The 27,895-nt window shown below is 39.8% G+C and overlaps 1 protein-coding gene and 1 pseudogene across 1 annotated transcript; both read right to left on the reverse strand.

Moving 5' to 3' along the window:
* Nucleotides 1-3,673: 3,673 nt before the first annotated feature.
* On the reverse strand, nucleotides 3,674-7,989 carry LOC121445018 (annotated as a pseudogene).
* A 4,357-nt stretch (nucleotides 7,990-12,346) lies between these two features.
* Nucleotides 12,347-12,760, reverse strand: LOC121445019 (protein FAM156A/FAM156B-like). The gene has a single exon (XM_041646998.1). The coding sequence runs from the start codon at nucleotides 12,758-12,760 to the stop codon at nucleotides 12,347-12,349; it is 414 nt and encodes a 137-aa protein (XP_041502932.1).
* Between the last annotated feature and the right edge of the window lie 15,135 nt (nucleotides 12,761-27,895).

A 27,895-nucleotide genomic window follows, 5' to 3' on the forward strand; every position in this document is an offset into this window, starting at 1 on the left:
CTTCATAGTTTTAATCATCCCACATGGTTTTCAGTTTGTATACAAACAGTTAATAAGCATGCATTTCACAGAACCGCAATGACCAGTTGAACCTGGCAAGGAGGTGCCTTTCTTCTAAGAAGACACATGGGTGTAGAGCTCCTCAGTAGTTACTGGGAGGATTAGTTAAGAATGGGACTTTGATTCAATACAAAATTTTGAAAGGAAGTTTTTGTGTGCTGACTACATTTCTTAAGCATAACTAGTTAAACTAGAAGTTTGTGATTAATAATTGTAGAAAAACACAGCAGTGCTCTTGCACTTTCTGAGCATTTCTGCTCCCTTGCTGGGTGCCTGGGAACACAGCCTTGGTAACCTTAGTAACCTGTGGGCCTGGGACAAAGACAAAAGTGCTTCATTTGCATCAGAATCTAGCTGGCTGTATTAATGCAAATCTCTTTGGAGACTTTGCTTTCAGATCTAATGGGGTGCCTACTGCACCCAGGTGAGAAGGGAATTTTTCCTCTGGGACTGGCTTAGTGACTCAAGCCTTATTCCATTATCTCTAGGGGTAAGGGCATAAACAGTTAATTTCCTGGGGCTATGATCTTATGTTAATTGAAACCAAGGTGAGGAGTAAATATAGAATATTAATAGCTTGTTACCTTAGAGCAAAAGGCCAGTAGATTACATCTTCCTGAGTCTGATGCTAGAGAATTTAGGGCTATGCAGACTTGTTTATCAAAAAGAACAGACAAATTGTCTCTGTCCAGTGCCTCCTGCTTAGGACTCCTTTCTTGTCAATAAATCCTGTCAGTAAGGATAGTTGTGGGAGATAAACAAAAAGATTTGACCATTAGAACAAAAGTTTGGCTGAGTGAATACTTTCCCACCAGGGCTTCACAGTGTGGAAAAAGGTTGCTCATACAGGAAAAGTCAGGTTTCAAGAATGATTTATACACTGTTGGAATATTATGGAAGGGAGAAATGTCACGATTTCACAAGATTTCTACTTAATTGACAATGACTATGCAAAATACAAGTCTTCCCTATGTTGTCCAAGTGGAGTTTCTCATATGGAGTGTACAAATTCCCATGAGTCTATCCAATGGTCTCTTACCTGTGGGCTCACATCACTGGTGAGTGGGAGAGAAGCATCCATGTACAAGCTGCTATGAACATAGTTGAGCAAGTGTTGTTGTGGTATGCTTAGGCATCATTTGGGTACATGCCCAGGAAGTCTTGAGATAGATCAAGATCAAGTCTCAATTTTCCAAAGTGGCTGTAAAAGATGACAATCCCACCAGCAGAGGAAGAGTTTTCCCCTTCTGCCTCATCATCTTCAGTGTAGACTCGCATTAGTGTTTTTGATCTTAGCCATTCTAACAAGTATAAGATGGAATCTCAAATACATTAATTTTTAAATCACGGATAGCTAAAGGTGTTGAAAAATTCTTTGTTTCTTGGCCATTTCATATTCCTCCATTGAGAATTCTCTGTTTAGATCTGTACACCATTTTTAATTGAGTTATTTTTTAATGTCTAGTTCTTGATTTCTTTTTGTATTTTGAATATCAGTTTTCTGTCAGATGTGGGGTTGGTGAAGATTGTTTCACATTCTATAGGCTGATATTTTATACTATTGACTATATCCTTTGTCTTACAGAAGCGTTTCAGTTTCATGAGGTCCCATTTATTGTATATCTTAGTGCCTACGCTGTTGGTGCTCTACACTATTGGTGCTCTTTTCAGAAAGTTACTTTATATTGTCTGTGGCTATTGTGAAGGGTATTGTTTCCCTGATTTCTTTCTCAGACTGTTTATTGTTTGTACATATGAGGGCTACTTTTTTAAAGTTAATTTTGCATGCAGTCACTTCACTGAAGTTCTTTATCAGATGTAGGGTTTCTCTGGTACAATTTTTTAGGTGACTTATGTATACCATCTTATCATCTATAAGTAATGATACTTTGACTTCTTTCTTTCAAATTTGAATCCCATTGATCTCATTTTGTTCTCTTATTGTTCTAGCTAGAACATCAAGTATTATATTGGATAGATATGAAGAGTGGACAGCCTTGTCTGTCTCTAATTTTAGTGAAATTGCTTTGAATTTCTCTCCATTTAATTTGATGTTGGCTATTGACTTGGTGTATATTGCATTTACTAGGTTTAGATATGTCCCTTGTATCACTGATCTCTCTAAAGCTTTTGTCATGTAAGGGTGTTGGTGTTTGATTTTGTCAAAGGCTTTTACAGCATTTATTGAGATAATAATGTGGATTTTTCTTTTAGTGGTTGTTTACATTGATGGAATTTCATATGTTGAACCGTCCCTGTTTCTCTGTTATGGAGCCCTCTTTATCATGTTGAATGGTGTTCTTGATATGTTCTTGGATTTGGTTTTTGAGTATTTTATTGAATATTTTTGGATCAATGCTCTTGGTGGAAATTGGTTTCCTTCTTTGTCTTTTAATCAGTTTGTGTTGCCTCTGAAGTTTTTGTTTGATTCTGAGGTTTCATTTTCAGTATTATTTCAGTTTGGGTTTTCTTAGCTATTCTACTTCTTTGTTAAGTTCTACTTCATTGTCTTGAAATATTTTTAATATTTTATTCAACCATTTGTATTTTATGGTCTTTATTAATACATTTATTTGCATCCTCTTTAAGATTTATGAAGATATTATAGCTTCTGCTTTCCAGTCCTTGTCTTCTGTTTCAACTAAATTGCTTTCCTTGGGGCCTATTGCAACACAGTGGCTGGCCTCTGGAGGAGGCATATTGTCTTGTCTTTTAATCTTTGTGATATTGCAGGTGGACCCAGGCCTCTGGAGTCATAATGCTTGAAATGTTTCCTGGCAGTTTTCTGGTCTTGCTCTGTAGGTGCTCTGTTCATTGGTTCCTATTTCTCACTCTGGATCTTATCCACATGTGGTGGTGGTGAAGTAAGTGCCTTGCAGAGAAACATTCTTCGCATTGGCAAACATCAGAAAGGAATGGAAATGGGCTATAAAGAAAGGCTTCAAGGGCTAACAGGTGACACTAGGGGAACCTGAGCCCTGTTTTTATTTTTGCTTTTGCTTGTTCTTTCTGGAGAGTTAAATCAGGGCTCTTGCTTGACAGATACAAACTCTAAAATTAAAATCAAATTGGTACCTAACTACAGGTGTCAATGCAAACATTCCCAACTCAAGGCAAGTAACAACCCACAGCGGTCAGGAGGGAAAACACCAGAACTGGGTCCTAAGGCTAGGACTTTCCCATGCTGTTAACTGGCAAGACGGAAGTGGTAACTAGCCTCAAGAAATCCTGGAAGTCAGCAGTCAGTTAATACCCTGCACAGATCACTGCATGGTGTTCACATATCCACCAGGCGGGGGATTTCTCTTCCACAGCATGCTCTCACTCTCCCCAGCCACCAAGTGACCAAACCACATGATTAAGGACTAAATCAAGATTTATACAGGGCATTAAACATGTACCAATGGAACAGTTAACTTGAATACAAGGCCAAAGATCAGCAACAAGTTATACAATCCAGTGCTAATATTGGATACAGGCTTCAAGGACAAATTTCTTTTCAAAGGCTTATTCCACTTTCATGAGGCTAGCATGAGGTATGTACCTTTGCCGGGGCAAATTGATACTTCAGGATCAGCTCATGCAGCAGATGCCTGGCACCTGCTCAGTCCATCTAGAAGCATTTGCAGTGGACGATGGAGGGGCCGACTCTTCGTATTCCTGCTTGCTGATCCACAACTGCTGGAAGGTGGACAGTGAGGCCAGGATGGAGCTGCAGATCCAGACTGAGCACTTGCTCTCAGGGGGAGCAATGATCTTGATCTTCATCGTGCTGGGCACTAGGGCTGTGATCTCCTTCTGCATCCTGTCGGCAATGCCTGGGTACATGGTGGTACCACCAGACAACACTGTGTTGGCGTACAGGTCCTTACAGATGTCCACGTCGCACTTCATCATGGAGTTGAAAGATGGAGGAAGGTCATTGGTTAATTAATAAATAAACTGCTTGGCCCTCATAGGTTAAAACATAGGTGGGTGGAGTAAACAGAACAGAATGCTGGGAGGAAGAGGAAGTGAGCTCAGAGGCCATGCTCCCCTCTCCAGGGCAGACGCAATGAACTCCAACCCAGGATGGACGTAGGCTAGAGTCTTCCTGGTAAGCGCACCTTGGGGTGCTACACACATTATTAGAAATGGGCTAGTCCAGGTGCGAGAGTTAGCCGAGAAGAGGCTAGATATAATGGGCCAAGCAGTGTTTAAAAGAATACAATTTGTGTGTTGTTATTTCAGGTAAAGCTAGCCGGTGGCGGGAGCTGGGTGGTGGAATGCAGCCCCGCAGCTCCTACAACAAAAGTCCTTACAGATGTCCATGTTGCACTTCATGATGGAGTTGAAGGTAGTCATGTGGATGCCACAGGACTTAATGCCCAGGAAAGAAGGCTGGAAGAGAGCTTCTGGACACCAGCACCACTCATTGCTGATGGTGACCACCTGGCCAACAGGGAGCTTATAGCTCTTCTCCAAGGAAGAGGATGATGCAGCAGTGGCCATTTCCTGCTCAAAATCCAGGGCAACATAGCACAGCTTCTCCTTAATGTCATGCATGATTTCCTGCTCAGCCATGGTGGTTAAGCTGTAGCCCCTCTCAGTCAGGATCTTCATGAGGTAGTCAGGTCCTGGCCAGCCAGGTCCAGACACAAGATGGCGTGGTGAAGGGCTAAACCCTCATAGATGGGCACTGTATGTGTGGCCCCGTCACAAGAGTCCATAACAATGCCAGTGGTGCGCCCAGATGCTTACAGGGACAGCACCTCCTGAATGACCACGTACATTGCTGGGGTGTTGAAGGTTTCAAACATTATCTGCATCATCTTCTCTCTGTTCGCTTTGGGGTTCAGGTGGGCCTCAGTTAGAATCACCGGGTGCTCCTCAGGGGCCACACGCAGCTTGTTGTAGAAGGTGTGATGCCAGATCTTCTCCATGTCTTCCCAAATGGTGATGATGCCGTGCTCGATGGGGTAATTCAGGGTCAAGGTACCTCTCTTCCAGTGATCGAAGAGGATGCTGGCTATTAAGAGATGCAAGCATTTTGAACTGGGTGGTGATAAGAAGAGAAAGGGCCAAATGATTCAGTTTTAAGCTGACCTTGTTATGAAGACAATAAAATCATGAGCTTTCACTCAAAAAAAAAAAAAAAAAAAAAAGATACCTCTCTTTCTCTGGGCCTCGTCTCCCACATACGACTTTTTCTGGCCCATGCCCACCATGATGCCCTGGTGTCGGGGGCGCCTGACAATGGATGGGAACATGGCCCTGGGGGCATCGTCGCCAGCAAAGCCAGCTTTGTACATGCCAGAGTCATTGTCAATGAGGAGCACGGCAATTTCTTCTTCCATTGCGATCAGCGAAGGCCAAAGAGAAAGAGCAGCAGAAAGACACACAGCACAAACCAGTGGCAGAGTGTGAGCCCATGCTCCCAACTTTTGCCTGACGATCATCTCTGCTTGCAATTTCCAGGAGAACCTATGTATGTTGTTCTTTGGTTTCACCTTATTGCTTAGCTTTCCTAGGATCACAAACTAGAGGCTCAATGTCCTTTGTTTATGGCTAGAATCCACTAATGAGTGGGTACATACCGCATTTGTATTTTTGGGTCTGGGTTATCTCACTTGGGACAGTGTTTTCTATTTCCATCCATTTGCATGCAAAATTCAAGATGTCATTTTTATTATCACTGATTAGTGTACTAATGTGTTGATGTGACACTTTCTTTATCCATTCTTTCACTGAAGGGCAACTAGTGTGTTTCCAGGTTCTGGCTATTACAAATAATGCTGCTATGAACATAGTTGAACAAATGCTTTTATAGTATGATTGGGCATTTCTTGGGTGTATTCCCAAGAGTGTAATTGCTGGATCCTAAGGTAGTTTGACTCCAAATTTAATGAGAAACTGTCACACTGATTTCCAAAGAGGTGACACAGGTTTACATTCCCACCAACAATGGATGAGTGTCAGCATAGGTTATCATTTATGGTTTTGATTTTAGCCATTCCGACAGGTGTAAGATGGTATCTCAAATTAGTTTTTATTTGCATTTCCCTGATAGCAAAGGAAGTTGAACATGCCCTTATGTATCTTTTTCCATTTGAATTTCTTCTGTTGAGAATTCTCTGTTCAGTTCAGTACGCCACTTGTGAATTGGGTTATTTAGAATTGTAATATCTAGTTTCTTGAGTTCTTTATATATTTTGGAGATCAGACCTTTATCTGATGGGGGGATGGTGAAGATCTTCTACCATTCAGTAGGTTTCCTTTTTGTCTTAATGACAGTGTCCTTTGCTTCACCGAAGCTTCTCGGTTTCAGGAGGTCCCATTTATTTATTGTTGCTCTTATTGTCTGTGCTACTGGGATTATACATAGGAAGTCGTCTCCAGTGCCCATGTATTGCAAGTTATGTCCCAGTTTCTCTTCTATCAGGTTCAGTGTGGTCAGATTTATATTGAGATCTTTAATCCATTTGGACTTGACGTTTCTGCATGGTGATAGATATGGATCTATTTTTATCCTTCTACAGGTTGACATCCAGTTGTGCCAGCAACATTTGTTAAAGATGATTTCTTTCTTCCATTGTATAATTTTAGCTTCTTTGTCAAAATCACGTGTTCAATGGTGTGTTTATTAATACCCGGTCTTCAATTAGATTCCATTGGTCAGCGTCTCTTTTTCTTATGCCAATACCAAACTGTTTTCATTACTGAAGCTCTGTAATAGCTTGAAGGCAGGGATGGTAATGCCTCTGGAAGTTCCTTTATTATATAAGATTGTTTTGGCTATCCTAGGTTTTTTGTTTTTTCATATAAAGTTGATTATCATTTAAAGATCCTGCCATTTTTTGGTATTCTCTTCAATTTCCTTCTTCAAACACTAAAAGTTCTTGTCAAATAGATCTTTCACTTTCTTCGTTATTGTTACCACAAGATACTTTATACTGTTTGTGACTATTATGAAAGAAGTTTCTCTGATTTCCCTCTCTGCTTCTTTATCCTTTGTGTATAGAAGGTCTATTGATTCTTTTTATTTATTTATTTATTTATTTATTTATTTATTTATTTATTTATTTATTTATTGGTTTTTCGAGACAGGGTTTCTCTGTGGCTTTGGAGTCTGTCCTGGAACTAGCTCTGTAGACCTTGTATTGTTCCTGATTTTAGTGGAATGATTTTGAGTTTCTCTCCTTTTAATTTGATGTTAGCTCTCAGATTGCTGTATATTGCTTTTATTATATTTAGATATGATACTTGTATCCCTAATCTCTCCAAGACCTTTATCATAAAGGGGTGCTGAATTTTGTCAAATGCTTTTTCAGCATGGAATGATATGATGATATGGTTTTTTTCTTTCAGTTTATTTATATGATGGATTACATCAATAGATTTGCATATTTTGAAGCAGCCCTGCATCTCTGGGATGAAGCCTATTTGATCATGATGTATGATTTTTTTGATTTGTTCTTGGATTCAGTTTGCCAGTATTTTATTTAGAATTTTTGTGTCAATGTTCATGAGTGAGATTGGTCTGTAATTCTCTTTCTTGGTTGAGTCTTTGTGTGGTTTTGGTATCGGGGTGACTGTAGCTACATAAAAAGAGTTTGGCAATGGCTCTTCTGTTTCTATTTTGTAGAACACATAGGTCTTCTTGGAAGTTTTGGTAGGATTCTGCATTCAAACCATCTGGTCCTAGGCTTTTTTTTTGGGGGGGGGAGAGGTTTTTGATGACAGCTTATATTTCCTTGTGACTTATACGTCTATTTAAATTGTTCACCTGGTCTTGATTTAAGTTTAGTATATGGTACTTATCTAAAAAATGTCAATTTCTCTTACATTTTCCAATTTTGTGGCATACAGCCTTTTGTAATAAGACCTAATGATTCTCTGTATTTCCTCAGTGTCCGTTGTTATGTCCCCCTTTTCAATTCTGATTTTGTTAATTTGAGTGTTCTCTCTCCACCTTTTGATTAGTGTGTATAAGGGTTTGTCAATCTTGCTCATTTTCTCAAACAACCAGCTCTTTGTTTCATTGATTCTTTGGATTGTTTTCTGTGTTTCTAGTTTGTTGATATCAGCCCTAAGTTTGATTATTTCCGGTCTTTTACTCCTCCTGTGTGAGTCTGCTTTTTTTCTAGAGCTTTTAGGTGTGCTATTAAGTTTCTAATGTGAGCTTTCTCCATTTTCTTTATGTGGGCACTTAGTGCTGTGAACTTTCCTCTTAGCAATGCTTTCACAGTGTTCCACAGGTTATAGCATGTTGTGTCTTTATTTTCATTGAATTCAAGGAATTCAATTTAATTTAATTTCATTCTTTATTTCTTCCTTGACTAAAAGGTGGTTCAGTAGTTGACTATTCAGTTTCCATGAGTTTGTAGGCTTTCTGGGGATGGAATTGTCATTAAATTCTAACTTTCCTCCATGGTAATCCAATAAGACACAGGTGGTTACTCCAATGTTTTTGTATCTGTGAATGTTTGCTTTATTACCGAGTATGTGATCAATTTTCGAGAAGGTTCCATGAGATGCGGAGAAGGTATATTCTTTTCTGTTTGGGTGGAATGTTCTATAGATGTCTGTTAAGTCTAATGTCTTCATTACATCTGTTAGTTCTCTTATATCTCTGTTAAGTTTCTGTCTGTTTGACCTGTACATTGGTGAGAGAGGAGTGTTGAAATCTCCTGCTATTACAGTGTGGGTTTTGATGTGTGATTTGAGTTCTAGTAATGTTTCTTTTACATATGTGGGTGCTGTTATATTAGGGGCACAGATATTAAGGATTGAGACTTCATCCTGGTGTATTGCTCCTGTTATGAGTATAAAGGGTCCTTCTCCATTTCTTTTGATTGATTTTAGTTTTTTTTAATTTATTTATTTATTCAGGATTTCTGCCTCCTCCCCACAACCACTTCCCATTTCCCTCCCCCTCCCCCGATCAAGTCCCCCTCCCTCATCTGCTCAAAGAGCAATCAGGGTTCCCTGACCTGTGGGAAGCCCAAGGACCGCCCACCTCTATCTAGGTCTAGATCTAGCCTGATCTGACAGAGGCAGTCAGATCTCTGTGAGTGCAAGGCCAACTTGGTCTATAAGAGCTAGTTCCAGGACAAGCTCCAAAACTACAGAGAAACCCTTTTTCAAAAAACAAGGAAACAAAGAGTCCTAAAACCTAGTACAACAATATACAATGAGAAGAATAAAAACAAAAAAAAAACATGAAAGACAAAACAAACCAGCAAAGTGTTAGAATATAGTGAGGGCATGGGTACTAGAGGGCAGCCCACTACTGCCACTTCCTAGACCAGGACACTTTCCAAGCGCATTCTAAACACTTATCCTTATGTGTATAGATGAGCATAGTACATCTCACCCTTCATCGAAGGGGCTTCGCTTTGCAGCAGAGGGAGGCTATTACAGGAATGCACACTTGGGAAAACAGGGAGAATGATTGTGGGGGCACATCCCCAACAAATACATCAACAACACAACCCCTATGCCAAAGGCTTAGGGAATATTCTGAAACATGGGGAAGAAAGATTGTAAGGTCCAGAGGACCAGGACATCTGCGAAGAAAAAGTGTCTTCTATATGTGCCAGGGAAGCTGAACCCATAAAAATCTTAACACTGTGGTCACCTAAACAAGACCTACACAATGACAACATCAGTTGACATGCCAGCATGGATGGTGGAAATCTCACCGGGCCCTATACCTAAAACGAAATCACATGAGCACACACATGCCAACACTTGCATGTGTGTACATTGCACTTCTGGCTGATGAAAGAGGGGGAGTTGATTGGGGGAGGGGGTGGGATATGGGAGGCGGTGGTGGGGAAGAGACAGAAATAAATAAATTAAATAAATTAAATAAAAAACAATGGCAAAAATGTTGCAGCAGTGAATAATATATCTTCCTTGATAGGATGCATTTTAAATTGTCTCTCTCTGTAATTGTCACTCAGCAGAGTCCAGTAAAGGGGGACGTGAAATTTACAATAGCACAGCAAGTATATGGAACCAGATTAGGGGTATGCATTGCCCCAGTGAAATGTGAGTGTGTGTGTGTGTGTGTGTGTGTGTGTGTGTGTGTTTGTTCTACATATATCAAACATGAATAACTTCTAATGGTTTAATTTTGATTGTATATAACTTCATAAAATTTTGGGATTCTTTATTTGTTTCATTGACTTAATAGAGACTGAACTCAGAGCCCTCTGATGTCATGTGAACACTACAAAATTGATTTGTCTCTAGATCAAGCTTTTTATTTTCTTGCACTTCCAATATTCTAAACTTATAGCGTATAGCATATGCTGCCATGTTTGTTCAGTCTCCCACAGTTACTGAAGGAAAAGGGGGCAGTATTTTTATTTGGCTAGTAAAACATTTGCATATTGGATATATATAGCAGGTGTTGTTCCCACAGTTCATATTCTATATCCTATATTTAATATATAGGTCACAGAAGGACCCCTGAGATCCTTTCTTCTTTTTCTTTTTCTCTTACTTTTTCTTTTCTGAAGACAGGGTAACTCTCTGTAACAGCCTTGGCTATCCTAAAACTCACTTTGTAGACCAAGTTGGCCTCGAAATCAGAGATCCTCTTGCCTCTGCCTCCTGAGTGCTGAGATTAAAGACATATGCCATCACCACCCAGATCAGGCCTCCAGAGTTTTACAAGTGGTTTTGATGGATGTTTAAATGAAACTAAGGAAAATCTATAATTGTCATGTCACCCAGGGTTTGTAGTTTAGGGTCTTTGTCCTAGTGAATGCCTCTGTCCCCCAGAGACTGTGCTTTGGGATCTTTGCCCTAAAGAAAACTTCTCTCCACACAAAGCTTTGCATTCCCTGCTTATAGAAGCTTTACTTGTAGTAGCTAGCCAAAATATGGAAACCAAAATCCCCAACAAGTGAGTGGAAAAAAGAATTGAAAGCACACGCATATCATGGTATGGTACACAGCAATGAAAAGTAGTAGCAACTGAGAGGTGTGTGTGTGTGTGTGTGTGTGTGTGTGTGTGTGTGTGTGGTGCTGGAGAATAAAATCTAGGTGCCCACACATGTTGGGCAAGCAGCGTGCTCATAAGCGATATTCCCACAAAATGGAATCTTGATATATGCAATCAAGTGTATAGAATTAAGAGTATGGTGGTGAGTGGAAAAGGCCAGCCCCGACCATTTTTTTATGACATTGCTGAAATGAAATGATAATGGAACTAGCAAACAATGCAATGGCTGTCCCAGTTGAAGCACGCTGCTGGGTGTCATCATAAAAAACCAGCATGAGTGTTGCGGGAGGTCCTCCCACTCCTCCAGCCTATAGCCGCTGAGATACCAGCCCATTGGGGCGTGGTCTCTCTCCCTTTAAAAAAGCAGCCACTTCCCTCTCCTTGCTCTCTTCACTTCCTGCTCCACTGGTGACTAGACTCCCTTCCTGGTTGCATAGAGGGCTGTTGTCTGGGACAGAGATCTGTAAGTTTTTTCCCCTTTAAATAAATACCACCCTATTAATCATAATTCCAAACTGGTGTGGCATTGTTTGTGACTTACGCCTTCACATGAGTAAAATTTTTCTGACAGAAGAGATGAAACCTGAGTGCAGTGATCACTGCATGAATTTACATGCATGATACAGTGACAGAGAGGTATAAACACCCTGTGTATCAGTGCCAGTGCCCTGCTTCCAGTCTATAACATGTATTCAAGTTGTGTAGCATGTATGGTAAACAACTGGGGGACTAATTACATAAAGAATATGTTCTGATTATTTTTAGATAAACAAGAATTATATTTCATCATATTGATAAAATGGATTTGAAACAAAAATTTCATACACACACGCATGCACGAACGCAAACCTCAGTCAGTCCTGGTGATTCTTCTGGGTTCCAAACGATAAAATGGAATGGACACAGTTTTGAAAACAGAAAGACATACACTCTACATCAATGTTCTACCTTTATTGGCAACAACATAAGGAAGGAGGAGTCAAAACCTGTTCAAGTTTTGGAAACAGCATCATTGGGAGTATAGAACTACTGCTGTGTGGTGGCCCTTGCCAAAGAGTATCTCTTCCCAGAATGCCCCAGGGAGGATGTCAAAACTACTAAGAAAAAGGCAGCTATATTTGTGGGATAGACTTGAAACTTGTCATCTGAAAGTATTATTGTCACCAGGCTGGATGCTGATACTCCTACTGACCATGCAACCAAAACCATATCACCCTAGGGATTGGTGATGTTGAAACGCACGATAGTGTAGGTTCTGATCTTCTTCACATGAGGATGACAATGCCAAAGTTATTCTGTCCATTTGGGGAGAACCTTTTGAAACCCCTTTTTGTTTTTCCGCTGAAAATTCAATTTGTTTTCACTTGTCTGCATTGCTTCTGGCAGAACAGGGGGCTGGGTGGAACGAGGGTTGAGTGTCAGGTTATGGAAGTCTTGTATCAGTTTTTCTGAGAAGGGTGAATGAGAGGTTGCTTCTGTCCTGGTCCCCACAGAGACTCCGGACGTAGTCCCCATACAAGCTTGGCAGTAGCGGCATTCACATTTGAACATCTCCTCTTCAGCAACTCTAGGGGAAGATGATTTTCTTTTCTTTTCAGCTTGCTGAGGCAAGGGAGACCCAATACGTTTCTTTTTCTCGATTTTAACTAGTTTTGTTTTCTTCAGGGGTGATCTCGAATTCTCTGACTGCTGCTCTTTGTCCATTCTTTCAGAGAAAAAAAAAGCACATATTAGAAACACAGAGGGCCTGTTTAAAACAGCTCTTTCTGTACACAGTCCTGGAGCACCTACCAGCACTCACAGATCACATCTCAAAAGAGGCCTTGATGGTTTGTTTCAGCAATAGAAACCTTAGGTTCTAACTACTTTGTGCAGTCATTTTTCTTTTGTTTTGTTTATGGGTACCAACCTACCAACAAGCAAACAGTGTGCTCTTTGACTTTGCAACATTGGTTTCAGCCCAGTTTTCCTTGTACTTGTTTATGTGTGCCACAAAAAACCGCAGGGCAGAATTCCTTCACATGGAGCCCACAGATCACTATTTCTTAATGTAAGATGCTGATGCCTCTGGAAGCAATGCTTCACACTTAGCCTCTTCTTTAACATTTCCTATAAGCTCTCAGTCCCTCCACATAAATGTGATTCGAAAGAGTCCTGTCTCAGAGGACATCTTTGAGGTTCCAGGGACTACAAACACACTGGCTCCTAACACTAGCACTTAAGGCCTTAAGAACAGTGATACATTTGCAGTCCCACTTCCTTGGGCAGGAGAACAGAACCGATCAAAGAGACCTCCCCTCATCCAACTCCAAAGGACCCCTCTCTCCATCAGCCATGGCCACATCAACCAGAGAGGATCAATGTGCGAGATTCCTGGGCACAATATGTGCTCTACATAACCTGCAGCTCAGGCCATACTTGGTTATCTCGCATCCCTTGCTGAGACAAGAGAAAACCAGAGAAAAGCAAAATGAACCCTAGGAGAAAACCACTGGACACAGATTGAGGTTGGCCGGCAAGTTCCATGTCTTACAGTTTTTTAGTAGCACAAGTCAGATCTTAAAGAGCACAGAATGCTGTGGACGGCCCAGCACAGAGACACAGGCCATGTTCCAATTCTGGGAAGCCTATACATGCACCTAATAGCTGTAATTACTGGGGACAGAACAGGCAGAAGGGGAGTTGATATAGTGGAGTGAATTCAATGATTGCAGGGGCTATCAGGGTTTATATAACTATAATTCTTAGCCATGGGTGCATTTATGAGTACATGTTTGGGATACAGGCATGAAACGGTTGATGCCCGGAAATAGAGCAGAGAGAATTTTAACAGATGATTTGGCTCCTGGCATGCTCTCTGACCTCTCTGAACTCATTTACCACCTGTATTAAAGGTAGTAGAGCCTATCATTCCCTGGTATAGTGCCTATGAGTGATCACATAGGGCTTGAGCACTAATGGAGCTTATTAGGAATGACAGCAGCTTCCCTTTGAAACCAGGGAAATAACTAGACTAGTATATGAAGATTTGTGATCAAAGATGTTTGTGCTACCCCATCAAAATGCAAATACACAAACACACATAGACACATGCACACAAAGACACACACTCACACACTCATAAAGGAAAAAGGAATGGAAAGGCCAAGTGCAGCGCTTGGTTGAAGGAGCTAGGAAGGCTTCTACCAGGATATGTAAATCAGTCTGACAATCACGGAGATAGTTATGGAGGTGTCTCAAAACATTTACTATAGGACTTCCACATAGTCTAGCCCTAACTTAACTCATGGACTTAAAGCAAAGGAACCAAAAGCACCTTACTACAGAGATGCATGACTATCCATACTACTAAAAGAACCCAAATCATGGATTCAGCCTAGGTGCCAGTTCATGGAAAAATTGATAAGGGAAATGTGGTGCCAGTACTAAAGGTGGTTTCACGTGGCTGCAAAGACAGGCTGCAGTAGTTGAGGAAAGACGATGGATCTTACGGAAAATAAGCCAGGTTGGGAAAGACAAATACCCCTCATGAAAACCACAAGGGTCAAAAATAAGCTAAAAGCCAACACATAGTGTATTAAAGTTACATGAAGCAGCATTGTGGCTGTAGGAAGGAATTGGGAAAGGGAGGAGAGGAGGGATAACAGGGAGTAGTTATGGGGATAAATAGAACCAAATTATCTTATGTGCATATATGTAACACAATGAAAGCCTCCCTTTTAATGATTAATATACACTAATAAAAACTGGAAAAGACAAAGATGCTTTTGATGGGTGGCTGGGCACTGTGTCCTTCTCGGATTATCAAATGTAGCAGGTGATGTTTGACTCCTGAATACCAAGGATCAGAACAACAAGCTTTATTGCCTTAGACTCCCAGTACCTAACACATACTTTTTTGTGGGTACATGAAAGATATTTCCCACACACCCGCTGCTCCCCCAATTGAGCAAAGCATTAGGTCTCCATTCACAGAGGGACCAGCTCTTCCAGATCCCACCTAAAGTCTTCCCTATATCCAACAGCATTTGCCATCTAGTTGTAACTGCTTCTGTAGTTAGCTGCCGTCCTACCATGTCAATGTCTCCCACTGCCTAGCACAGTATGTGAATGCCCTGCCCCAGATTCTGAATCTCTCCTACCTCTCCTGTATTCATTCCTCCTGATCTTGCTAATCCTCCTGTCACCTTTACACCTGACCGCTCTCTTCTTTCAACTATCTGCTGAGGTAGAATATTCACAGTGAGGCTAGCCCTGAGCACTTCACTTAACAGTGTGTGCTGGGCCAGAGCTGGGCATGGTGGTGCAAAGCCTTTAATCTCAGCACTTTGGAGGCAGAGGCTGGTGAACTCTGAGTTCCAGCCTAGCCTGATCTACTGAGTAAAATCCAGGACAGTCAAGGCTATATAGACAGAATACCCTGTTTCCAAGACAAAAGAAAATGAGAGCACAACAACAACAAAAGTTTCTGCCCTGGCATGACAGTCCAAATAGTGCAGCACTGACACACATACCTTAGCTGTAACCAACAGTTCCCAGTTTGGACTTCGAGCCTGCTCAGGAGGGAGAAATCCTGTCTGGTACTAGAATGCACAGCCTGCTGGAGTCATGAATCTTGGAGGAGATTCTACAACTGCTCTTTTACTAAAACAGCATAATTCCTGACTACTTTCAAAGTGCTTTTCCTCATACCCATAGATAAGTGTAGTCTTTCACCCTCACTAAGGAAATGTAACTTTGTGACAGACAAAGATCAATGCAAAAACCTACTGATCAAAATGCAGAGTTCTGGCATCATTCCTTGTGAGCTCCATGAAGACCAATACTTGATGAACATAAGACATGAGATGACAGTGCCCTGGGACCCCGGATCCTCCACTCACAAAAATCTCTACATGGGAGAAAAGCCAGGGACCCCCCTCCCCAGATACCTTCAGCATTCCTAGCAACAGGAGGGAGCTGGTCCACTAAACAGCAATCTACCCAACCCCCAATGTGTTGTTCCATGTGAGCTCCATGGAAACCAATACTTGGTGAACATAAGAGACATAAGACATAAGGAGGAGATGGGAGTGTGCCAATATAAGGACTTCTCCAACATCCTAAATGCAACATGACACCACCAGAACCCAGCAGACACACAAAAAGAAGACTTGATCATCCTAACCCAAAAGATATAGAAGAAAATGACTTTAAATGATACTTGATGAAAATGATGGAGAACTTTAAAGAGGAAGTAAAAAAAAAACTTCTTAAAACAATAGAGGAGAAGACAAACAAAAAGCTGGAAGAAATGAATAAATTTTATAAAGAAACCCAAGAAAACCACAAAAAAGCAATCAAACAGGTAACGGAAACAGCTCAAGATTTGAAGATTGAGATAGTGGTAATAAAGAAAACACAAACCAAGGGAACTCTGGAAAAGGAAAATCTGGGTAAAAAAAAACAGGAACTACAGAGACAGTTATAACCAACAGAATACAAGAGATAGAAGAAAGAATCTCAGGTGCTAATGATTCTATTGAGGAGATAGGCTCATTGGTCAAAGAAGACACTAAATCCAAAAATGTCTTAACACAAAACATCCAGGAAATCTGAGACACCATGAAAAGACCAAACCTGAGAATAATAGGGATAGAAGAAGCAGAAGAAAAAGCATTCGACAAAATTCAACACCCCTTTATGATAAAGGTCTTGGAGAGAATAGGGATACAAAGGTCCTACCTAAATATAATAAAAGCTATTTACAGCAAGCCAACAGCTAACATTAAATTAAACGGAGAAAAACTCAAAGCCATCCCACTAAAATCAGGAACACGACAAGGATGTCCACTCTCTCCATACCTCTTCAACATAGTGCTTGAAGTTCTAGAAATAGCAATAAGACAACATAAGGAGATCAAGGGGATTCGTATTGGAAAGGAAGAAGTTAAGCTTTCGTTATTTGCAGATGATATGATAGTGTACATAAGCGACCCCAAAAATTCTACTAAAGAACTCCTACAGCTGATAAACACCTTTAGTAATGTGGCAGGATACAAGATCAACTCCAAAAAATCAGTTGCCTTCCTATACACTAAGGAAAAGGAAGCAGAGAGGGAAATCAGAGAAGCATCACCTTTCACGATAGCCACAAATAGCATAAAATATCTTGGGGTTACTCTGACCAAGGAAGTGAAAGATCTACTTGACAAGAACTATAAGTCTTTGAAGAAAGAAACTGAAGAAGACACCAGAAAATGGAAAGACCTCCCTTGCTCTTGGATTGGGAAGATCAACATAGTAAAAATGGCAATTCTACCAAAAGCAATCTATAGATTCAATGCAATACCCATCAAAATCCCATCAAAATTCTTCACAGATCTGGAGAAGACAATAATCAACTTTATATGGAAAAACAAAAAACCCAGGATAGCCAAAACAATCTTATACAATAAAGGATTGTCTGGAGGCATTACCATCCCTGACTTCAAACTCTATTACAGAGCTACAGTATTGAAAACAGCTTAGTATTGGCATAAAAACAGAGAAGTCGACCAATGGAATCGAATAGAAGACCCTGACATTAACCCACAAACCTATGAACACCTGATTTTCGATAAAGGAGCTAAAAGTATACAATGGAAAAAAGAGAGCATCTTCAACAAATTGTGCTGGCAAAACTGGATGTCAATCTGTAGAAGAATGAAAGTAGATCCATATCTATCACCATGCACAAAACTCAAGTCCAAATGGATTAAAGACCTCAATATCAGTCTGAACACACTGAACCTGATAGAAGAGAAAGTGGGAAGTACTCTACAGCACATGGGCACAGGAGACCACTTCCTACGTATAACCCCAGCAGCACAGACACTAAGGGCATCATTGAATAAATGGGACCTCCTGAGGCTGAGAAGCTTCTGTAAAGCAAAGGACACTGTCACTAAGACAAAAAGGTAACCCACTGACTGAGAGAAGATCTTCACCAACCCCGCAACTGACAAAGGTTTGATCTCCAAAATATATAAAGAACTCAAGAAACTAGACCGCAAAAGGCTAATCAACCCAATTATAAAATGGGGCACTGAGCTGAACAGAGAATTCTCAACAGAAGAACTTCAAATGGCCAAAAGACACTTAAGGTCATGCTCAACTTCCTTAGCGATCAGCGAAATGCAAATCAAGACAACTATAAGATACCACCTTACACCTGTCAGAATGGCTAAAATAAAAAGCACCAATGATAGCCTTTGCTGGAGAGGTTGTGGAGAAAGGGGTACACTCACCCATTGCTGGTGGGAATGCAAACTTGTGCAACCACTCTGGAAAGCAGTGTTTCGGTTTCTCAGGAAATTCGGGATCAACCTACCCCTGGATCCAGCAATACCACTCTTGGGAATATACCCAAGAGAGGCCCTATCATACAACAAAAGTATATGCTCAACTATGTTCATGGCAGCATTGTTTGTAATAGCCAGAACCTGGAAACAACCTAGATGCCCTTCAACGGAAGAATGGATGAAGAAAGTATGGAATATATACATATTAGAGTATTACTCAGCGTAAAAAACAAGGACTTCTTGAATTTTGCATACAAATGGATGGAAATAGAAAACACTATCCTGAGTGAGGTAAGCCAGACCCAAAAAGAGGAACATGGGATGTACTCACTCATATTTGGTTTCTAGCCTTAAATAAAGTACATTGAGCTTATAATTCATGTTCCTAGAGAAGCCAAATAAGAAGGTGAATCCAAAGAAAAACACATAGGCATCCTCATGAATATTAACCTTCATCAGGCCATGAAAGGAGACAGAGACAGAGACCCACATGGGAGCACCGGACAGAAATCTCAAGGTCCAAATCAGGAGCAGAAGGAGAGGGAGCACGAGCAAGGAACTCAGTTCCACGAGGGGTGCACCCACACACTAAGACAATGGGGATGTTCTATCGGGAACTCACCAAGGCCAGCTGGCCTAGGTCTGAAAAAGCATGGGATAAATCTGGACTAGCTGAACATAGCGGACAATGAGGAATGGTGAGAATTCAAGAACAATTGCAGTGGGTTTTTGATCCTACTGCACGTACTGGCTTTGTGGGAGCCTAGGCAGTTTGGATGCTCACCTTACGAGACCTGGATAGACGTGGGCAGTCCTTGGGCTTCCCTCAGGTCAGGGAACCCTGATTGCTCTTTGAGCAGATGAGGGAGGGGGACTTGATCGGGGGAGGGGGAGGGAAATGGGAAGCGGTTGCGGGGACAAGGCAGAAATCCTTAATAAATAAATAAATTTAAATATAAAAAAATAAATAAAAAATAGAAATAAAAAAAGAAAGAAGCAGAAGAATTCTAGCTCAAAGACACAGAAAATATAATCAACAAAATTCTAGAAGAAAACATTCCCAACCTAAAAAATGATATACCTATGAAGGTACAAGAAGCTTACAGAACACCAAATAGACTGGATCAAAAAAAAAAAAAATCCCCTCGCTTATAATAATCAAAAGACAAAACATACAGAACCTGTTGGAAGGAAAGTGGGTCTTTTGTTTGTGCCAGCTGCATGGCGAGCTTACACCCAAAATAACAACACAGAAACAGTATTCATTAAATTACTGCTTGGGTTGATTAGCCTTTTACGGTCTAGTTTCTTGAGTTCTTTATGTATTTTGGAGATCAGACCTTTGTCAGTTGTGGGGTTGGTGAAGATCTTCTCCCAGTCAGTGGGTTGCCTTTCTGTCTTGGTGACAGTGTCCTTTGCTTTACACAAGCTTCTCAGTCTCAGGAAGTCCCATTTATTCAATGAGGCCCTTAATGTCTGTGCTGCTGGGGTTATACGTAGGAAGTGCTCTCCTGTGCCCAGGTGTTGTAGAGTACTTCCCACTCTCTCTTCTATCAGGTTCAGTGTGTTCGGGCTGATACTGAGGTAGCAGTAAAAAACAAGGACTTCTTGAATTTTGCATGCAAATGGATGGAAATAGAAAACACTATCCTGAGTGAGGTAAGTCAGACCCAAAAAGAAGAACATGGGATGTACTCACTTATATTTGGTTCCTAGCCATAAGTAAAGGAAATTGAGCCCATAATTAGTGATCCTAGGGAAGCTAAATAAGAAGGAGAACCCAAAGAAAAACATATAGGCATCCTCCTGAATATTAACCTCCATCGGGCGATGAAAGGAGACAGAGACAGAGACCCAAATTGGAGCACTGGACAGAAATGTCAAGGTCCAAATCAGGAGCAGAAGGAGAGAGAGCACTAGCAAGTAACTTAGGACCGCGAGGGGTGCACCCACACACTGAGACAATGGGGATGTTCTATCGGGAACTCACCAAGGCCAGCTGGCCTAGGTCTGAAAAACCTGGGATAAAACCGGACTTGCTGAACATAGCAGACAATGAGGACCACTGAGAAGTCAAGAACAATGGCACTGGGTTTTGATCCTACTGCACGTACTGGCTTTGTGGGAGCCTAGGCAGTTTGGATGCTCACCTTACTAGACCTGGATGGAGATGGGTGGTCCTTGGACTTCCCACAGGGCAGGGAACCCTGATTGCTCTTTGGGTTGATGAGGGAAGGGGACTTGTTTGGCGGAGGAGGAGGGAAATGGGAGGTGGTGGCGGGGAAGAGACAGAAATCTTTAATAAATAAATGAATTTAAAAAAATAAATAAGTTACTGCTTGGCCATTAGCTCTAGCCTCCTATTGGCTAACTCTCACATCACGATTTAACACATTTCTATTAATCTGTGTTCACCACAAAGTCATGGCTTACCAGGAAAGATTTAGCATGTCTGACTGTGCAGCTCCATGATGGATCTCTGCTTCTGCTTTCTTCCTCTGAGCATTCAATTCTGTCTTCTCTGCCTACCTAAGTTCTGCCCTAAAAGGCCTAGCAGTTTCTTTATTAATTTACCAATGAAAGCAACACACAAACAGAAAGACCTCTTATACCATTTCACCTTTTCTGTTTAAAAAGGAAAGGAAGGCTTTAACTTCAACGTAGTAAAATTACATATAAATAGTTATCAAGCAAGAATTACAGTTATAATATTTATATCTATTTAACTTTTATATCTTTTATCATAACAAAGGAAAACTATAACTATCTATTCTTCAACTCTATCAAAGACTCCAGAAGGATATAATATTACCTAAGTAAACAGGAAGTGCATTATAAACGATTTCCAAAACTCTAAAATTAACCGAGACATCTTGTTGCCTGGACAAGTTACCCAAAGTTCTTATGTACTGTTGGGGCATCCATCTTTGGCCTACAGGCCCATAGTATCTATCAGACATTTCCACAAAACAGGAAATTTTAAAGATAGTTTAGTCACTTTTTTCTGTATCTTGAAGAATGTCTCAGAGACTCTTTCATGAATCAGGAACACCAAAGGACCATCTCACCTTTAGGCAAGTTCACCAGTCCTCTCTCTACACATATTCTTCATATTCAGTTTATATAAAAGTCCAGGGAAGAGCAGTTTCTTGCCCAAATGGCTAACCAACTATATATGGAGCCTCTTAGATGCCCATCTTCTTCTTCTAGTAGCTTTTTGCTGCTGGAAGCAGACATATCTCATTATCATGAAAAGCCCTAAGTTAGTCAAACATTTTAAATGCCATATTCTGTAGTCTTTTAAAGATGTGAAGAATGCCTAAATATATCGCTGTATGTCTAGAAAATCTAACTAACATGACTACAAACTTGACTATTATCAATGATTATCCATTGACAACCTATATTTCCAAATTATGTGTTATATTTTTAAATGAATACACAATCACAATACATTAATAAAGAGCAGAAATATAGACATATAACAAGATTGACCTTAAATTTTTATCAATAAAGCAAAATCCATACCAATGCAAATTATCCATATCTATATCATATCCCCTTTTAAACGCAAAATAATATTTATAAACAATATTTTGGAATATGGGCATAGTTTTTTCTCTCAAAACTACTTCATGCTGTATGGGGGCACTGCTATTCAGGTTTTTCATGGTGTATCCTATATTCTAGGTTCACCTCAGTCGGGAGTTGAGCAAAGTAAGTTTTTGAGGGTGTTCCCAGCAACCTTTCAGTAGGGTGTGGTCTAGCAAACCATGTTTGCCTGGCGGCAATCCACAAGTTCTCATCTTCTGTGAAAACAAAAGAGGAACCTCTTTTCCAAAGCATCATATCCTTAGACCCAAATTCTGAATCATTATACCTTTATAATATACATGCTGGTTTTGCTTACCATCCCACACAATGAAATGTCTCTCTGCATTTAGCTCCTTTACAGTCAAAAAATTCAAAGAAAGCACAATAGTATACAGAATTCAGACTCACGTGAATTTTCCATTTTTACGTGGCTTATTTTTCTTTATTTTTAAACTATAACTATCTGTATTCTGACTCTTTAAAGACTTTACCCATTTTTAAGCATTAACTTTATTTTATGACTTTCTGTACTCTTCTGTCTCCCAAGCCTACTTACATTTATCTAACACTATGACCCATATAGAGTTCTTTTATGTCTGAATCCATCCTATTGCATTGTCGGTAATTCTCTACTATCTTGAAGAGCTTTTCAAATGCTAAGCAGCTTAGTTGCAGCTGCTCTGGATGTTGGATCTGCCTCTCTCCAATTTTAAAATGGTGGAAGTACCACCAGTGTTAGCTCTGGGCCTGCCAGGCAGGAGCTGCACACAGCATCCCAACAAGGAAAATGAACATGCAACACATAACACTTTTTGTTTCATTTAAAGCCAAATCTGCTACACAGAGCACTGCACGGCCTGGAAACATCTCTCTGTATGGTGGCAGGAATCTGCCATGCTCTCCTGCTTCTGCATGCCTAGTACAACTTATCCTGCTATGTGCCTAGGCAGAGAGCACTGAGCCATTGGCATGTTCTCAGAGTACTTTCTTTTCAATCCCAAATGGGTGCAAAACCATCTGGTCCCACAAAAGCCACTGATGCATAAGATCTGGAGTTTGTCCTGGCGGCACAGGCCAGAAAGCTGCATTTTAAAACCACACATCTTTTGTTGTGGTGGTTGTTACGGATGCTGAGTCAGGAAATTCTCTCTTAAAGGAGCCATGACATGCCTCCAGCTGTGCTAAACTCTATATTTGTGTCTAGAATTTCTTTGCAAGTCCTCTCAGGTTTTATGTGGAGTTACTTTACCACATTGGACAGGCAATTGTTGAAAGAAAGCAGGGCCCCTTGTTCCTTAAACACCCTCAGAAAATTACTTCACCCAACTCCTGACTGAGATGAACCTAGCATATAGGATACACCATAAAAGACATGATTAACAGTGCCCCCATACAGCATGAAGCTATTTGGACAGAAAAAAACTACAACCATATTCCCAAATATTATTTATAAATGTTCTTTTTCATTTAAAGTGAGATATGATATAGATATGAATAATTTGCATTGGTTTAAATCTTGATTTATTGATACAAGTTTAAGGTCAATTTTGTTATATGTATATGTATATTTCTGCTCTTGATTGAGGTATTGTGATTGTGTAGTTCATTTAAAAATGGAATGTATAATTAAGAAATATAGGTTAATTGATAGTCATCTGTAATAGTTGTTTGTAGTCATGTTTGTTAGATACGCCAGATGTGCATAGATATATATTCAATATAGGTATTCTTGATATCTTTCAAAGACTACAGAATATGGCATTTTAAATGTTTTGAAAACAAATAGGACTTTTCATGACAGTGTGACACATTTACTCCTGGCAACACCAATCTACTTCAAGAGGAAGATGGACATCAAAGAGGCTCCTTATGGAGCTAGTTAGCCATTTGGGCAAGAAACTGCTCTTGCCTGGACTGATGCATAAACTAGACACGTAGGACCCACAGAGAGATGACTGCTGAACTTGCCTAAAGTGAGATGGACCTTCGGGGTTCCTGATTCATGAAAGACTCTGCGAGACATTCTGCAGGACACAGAAGAAAGTGACTAAACTGTCTTTGAAATTTCCAGCTTCATGGAAAAGTCTGCTGGATACTATGGGCCTGTAGGCTGAGGATGGATGCCCCAACGGTACAGACGAATTTTAAGTGACTGTCCAGGAGGCAAGATAACTCTGACAATTCTGAAGTTTTGGAAGTTGTTTATAATGCATTTCCAGTTTACAAAGGTAATATTATATCATTCTGAAATCTTTGATGGAGTTGAATCGATAGATAGTTATAGTTATAAAAGATAAAATCGATATAGATATTGTAACTGTAATTCTTGCTTGAACACTGTTTTGTTATATGTAATTTTACTATCTTAATGTTATAACCTTCCCTTTTGTTTAAACAGTAAAAGGGAAATGGTGTAGGAGGTCCTTCTCTTTTTGTATTGCTTTCATTGGTTAATAACAAACTGCTTTAGGACTGGTGATAGGGCAGAACTATGGTAGGTGGGACAACCAGACAGGAAGTAGAGGCAGGGCAATGAGAACAGGATAATTCTTGGAAGGAAGAAACCCATTATTCCCCAGTCATGCCCAAACTGCAGAAGAAGCAAGATATGACCTACCATGACAAAAAATGTTTTGAGCCTAAGATAGATAAGAATAATTGGTTAATATACATTACAAGAGCTAATATGAAGTCTGATTTAATGGGCCAATCAGTTGATAACAAATGTAGACACTCTGTGTGATTTTCTCTGGGACTAACTGGCTGTGGGAACTTAGCATTAGAGAAACCCAAACAAAAAGGCACTCATGTTACAAAGGGAAAACACATGACTACAAGAACAAAGAAAGAATATTAAGAGCTGCAAAAGAAAAAAGTCAAGTAACATATAAAGGAAAACCTACCAGAAATACTCCTGACTTCTCAATGGAAAACATGAAAGCCAGAGTTTCTGGATAGACGTGCTGCAGAAACTAATAGACCATGGATACAAGCCCAGACTACTGTACCCAGCAAAGCATTCATTCACCATTGATGGAGAAAACAAGGTATTCCATGACAAAAACAGATATAAGCAATATGTATCCACAAACCCAGCTTTGTAAAAAGTACTAGAATGAAAGCCACAACCCAAGGAAGCTAACTACAACCACAATAACACAAGCATCTGATAACCCCCACCAGCATAACACAAAAAAGTGAAACACACAAACACTACCACCAAAAAAATAACTGGAGTCAACAACCACTGGTCACTAATATCATTTAATATCAATGCACTCAATTCACATATAAAAAGGCACAGGTTAAGAGAATGCGTACAAAAACAGGATCCAACATTCTGCTGTTTACAAGGAACACACCTCAATCTCAAAGACAGATACTAATTCAGAGTAAAGGGTTGGGAAAAAGTTTTCCAATCAAACTGACCTAAAAACAAGCAGGTGTGGCTATTCTAATATGTAACAAAATTGATTTCAAACTAAAATCAATCAGAAGAGATGGAGAAGGACATTTCATATTCATAACAGGAACAATTTTTCAAGATGCAGTCTCAATCCTGAATATCTACGCCCCTAATTCAAGAACAAACAAATATGTAAAAGAAACATTATCAAAACTTAAATCACACATCAAACCACACACACTAATAGGAGATTTCAACACTCCTCTCTCGAAAATGGACAGGTGAAACAGACAGAAACTTAACAGAGAAATAAGAGAACTAACAGATGAAATGAATCAAATTGACTCAACAGACTTACTAGCACATTCCACCCAAACAGGAAAAAATATACCTTCTTTTCAGAATCTGACGAAACCTTCTCTAAAATTGATCACATACTCAGTAAAAAAAGCAAACACCCAGAGATACAAAAAAAAAAAAATGAAGTAATGCACTGTGTCTTATCAGATCACCATGGAATAAAGTTAGAATTCAACAACAATACTACTCCAAGAAAGGCTACAAACTCATGGAAACTGAACAGTCAACTACTGAACCACTGCAGGTTCAAGGAAGAAATAAGAAAGAAATTAATGTTTTCCTAGAATTCAATGAAAATGAAGGCACAACATATCCAAACCTATGGGACACTATGAAAGCAGTGCTAAGAGGAAAGTCCACAGAACTAAGTGCCCACAAAAGGAAAATAGAGAACGCTCACATCAATGACCTAACAGCATGAATGAAAGCTCTTGGGGAAAAAACAAGCAGACTCACCAAAGAAAAAAGAAAGGAAATAATCAAGTTAAGGGCTGAAATTAACAAAATATAAACAAAGAAAACCATACAAATAAGCAATAAAACAAAGAACTGGTTCTTTGAGAAGATCAACAATATTGATAAACCCTTATCCAAACTAATCAAAGGCAGAGAAAGAACATCGAAATTAAGAAAATCAGAAATGAAGAGTTACATAACAACAGACACTGAGAAAATTCAGAGAATCATTAGGTACTACTACGAAAATCTTTACTCCACAAAACAGTAAAATATAAAAGAAATAAACAAGTTTTTAAATAGATACCGCCTACCAAAATTAAATCAGGACCAGGTGAGCAATTTAAATAGACCTGTAAGCTGCAGGGAGATAGAAGCTGACATCAAAAACCTCCCAACCAAAAAATACACAGGACTGGATGGTTTTAGTGCAGAATTCTACCAGAATGTTCAAGAGGTAATACCTGTACTCCTCAAAGTGTTCCACATAATAGAAACAGAAGGCTCATTGCCAAACTCTTTTTTATGAAGCTCCATTTACCCTGATACCAAAACCGCACAAAGACTCAACCAAAACAGAGAATTACTGACCAATCTCTCTCAAGAACATGGATGCAAATTCTCAATAAAATTTTGGCAAATTGAATCCAAGAACACATCAAAAAAAATCATCCAACATGAATATGTAGGCTTCATCTGAGAGATGCAGGGATGGTTCAATATACAAAAATCAATCAACGTAATCCACCATATATATAAACTAAAAGGAAAAAATATGATCATTTCATTGGATGCAGAAAAAACATTTGACAAAATTCAACATCCCTTCATGACAAAGGTCTTGGAGAGATTAGGGATACAAGGATCATATCTAAATATAATAAAAGCAATATACAGAAAGCCAACAGCTAACATCAAATTAAAAAAAGAGAAACTCAAACTGATTTCACTAAAATCACAATCAAGACAAGGCTGTCCACTATCTCCATATCTCTTTAACATAGTTCTGGAAGTTTTAGCAATAGCAATAAGACAACAACAGGAGATCAAGCAGATTCAAATTGGAAAGGAAAAAGTTAAATTTCCGTTATTTGCAGATGGAATGATAGTGTATATAAGTGACCCCAAAAACTCTACCAGAGAACTCCTACAGCTGAAAAATACCTCCAGTGAAGTGACAAAATACAAGATGAACTCAAAAAATCAGTAGCCCTCCTATACACAAAGGATAAAGAAGCTGAGAGGGAAATCACAAAAACATCACCTTTCACAATACCCAAAAATCACATAAAATATCTTGGGGTAACACTGACAAAGGACATGAAAGACCTATTTGACAAGAACTTTATGTCACTGAAGAAAGAAATTGAAGAAGATACCAAACAATGGAAAGCTCTCCCATGGTCTTGTATAAGAAGAATCAACACAGGAAAAATGGCAGTCATCCCTAAGGTAATCTATAGATTCAATGCAATCCCCATAAAAATCCCTACACAATTCTTCACAGAACTTTAAAGAACGATAGTCAACTTCAAATGGAAAAACAGGAAACTGAGGGTTGCTAAAACAATCCTGTACAATAAAGGAACTGCCAGAGGCATTACCATCCCTGACTTCAAGCTCTTCCAGAACTGCAGTAATGAAAACAGCTTGGAGATTTAAGTTCTAAGAGCTAGCTAATAGCCTTCTTCCTCCCTTCTT

The sequence above is a fragment of the Microtus oregoni genome, unplaced genomic scaffold, assembly GCF_018167655.1.
Source record: "Microtus oregoni isolate MIOR12 unplaced genomic scaffold, Mior012 000153F_001, whole genome shotgun sequence".
Taxonomy (NCBI): Eukaryota; Metazoa; Chordata; class Mammalia; order Rodentia; family Cricetidae; genus Microtus; species Microtus oregoni.

Bases quoted from the DNA above. Each gene is read 5' to 3' on its own strand.
- LOC121445019 (XM_041646998.1), bottom strand. From the start codon at position 12,760: ATGGACAAAGAGCAGCAGTCAGAGAATTCGAGATCACCCCTGAAGAAA.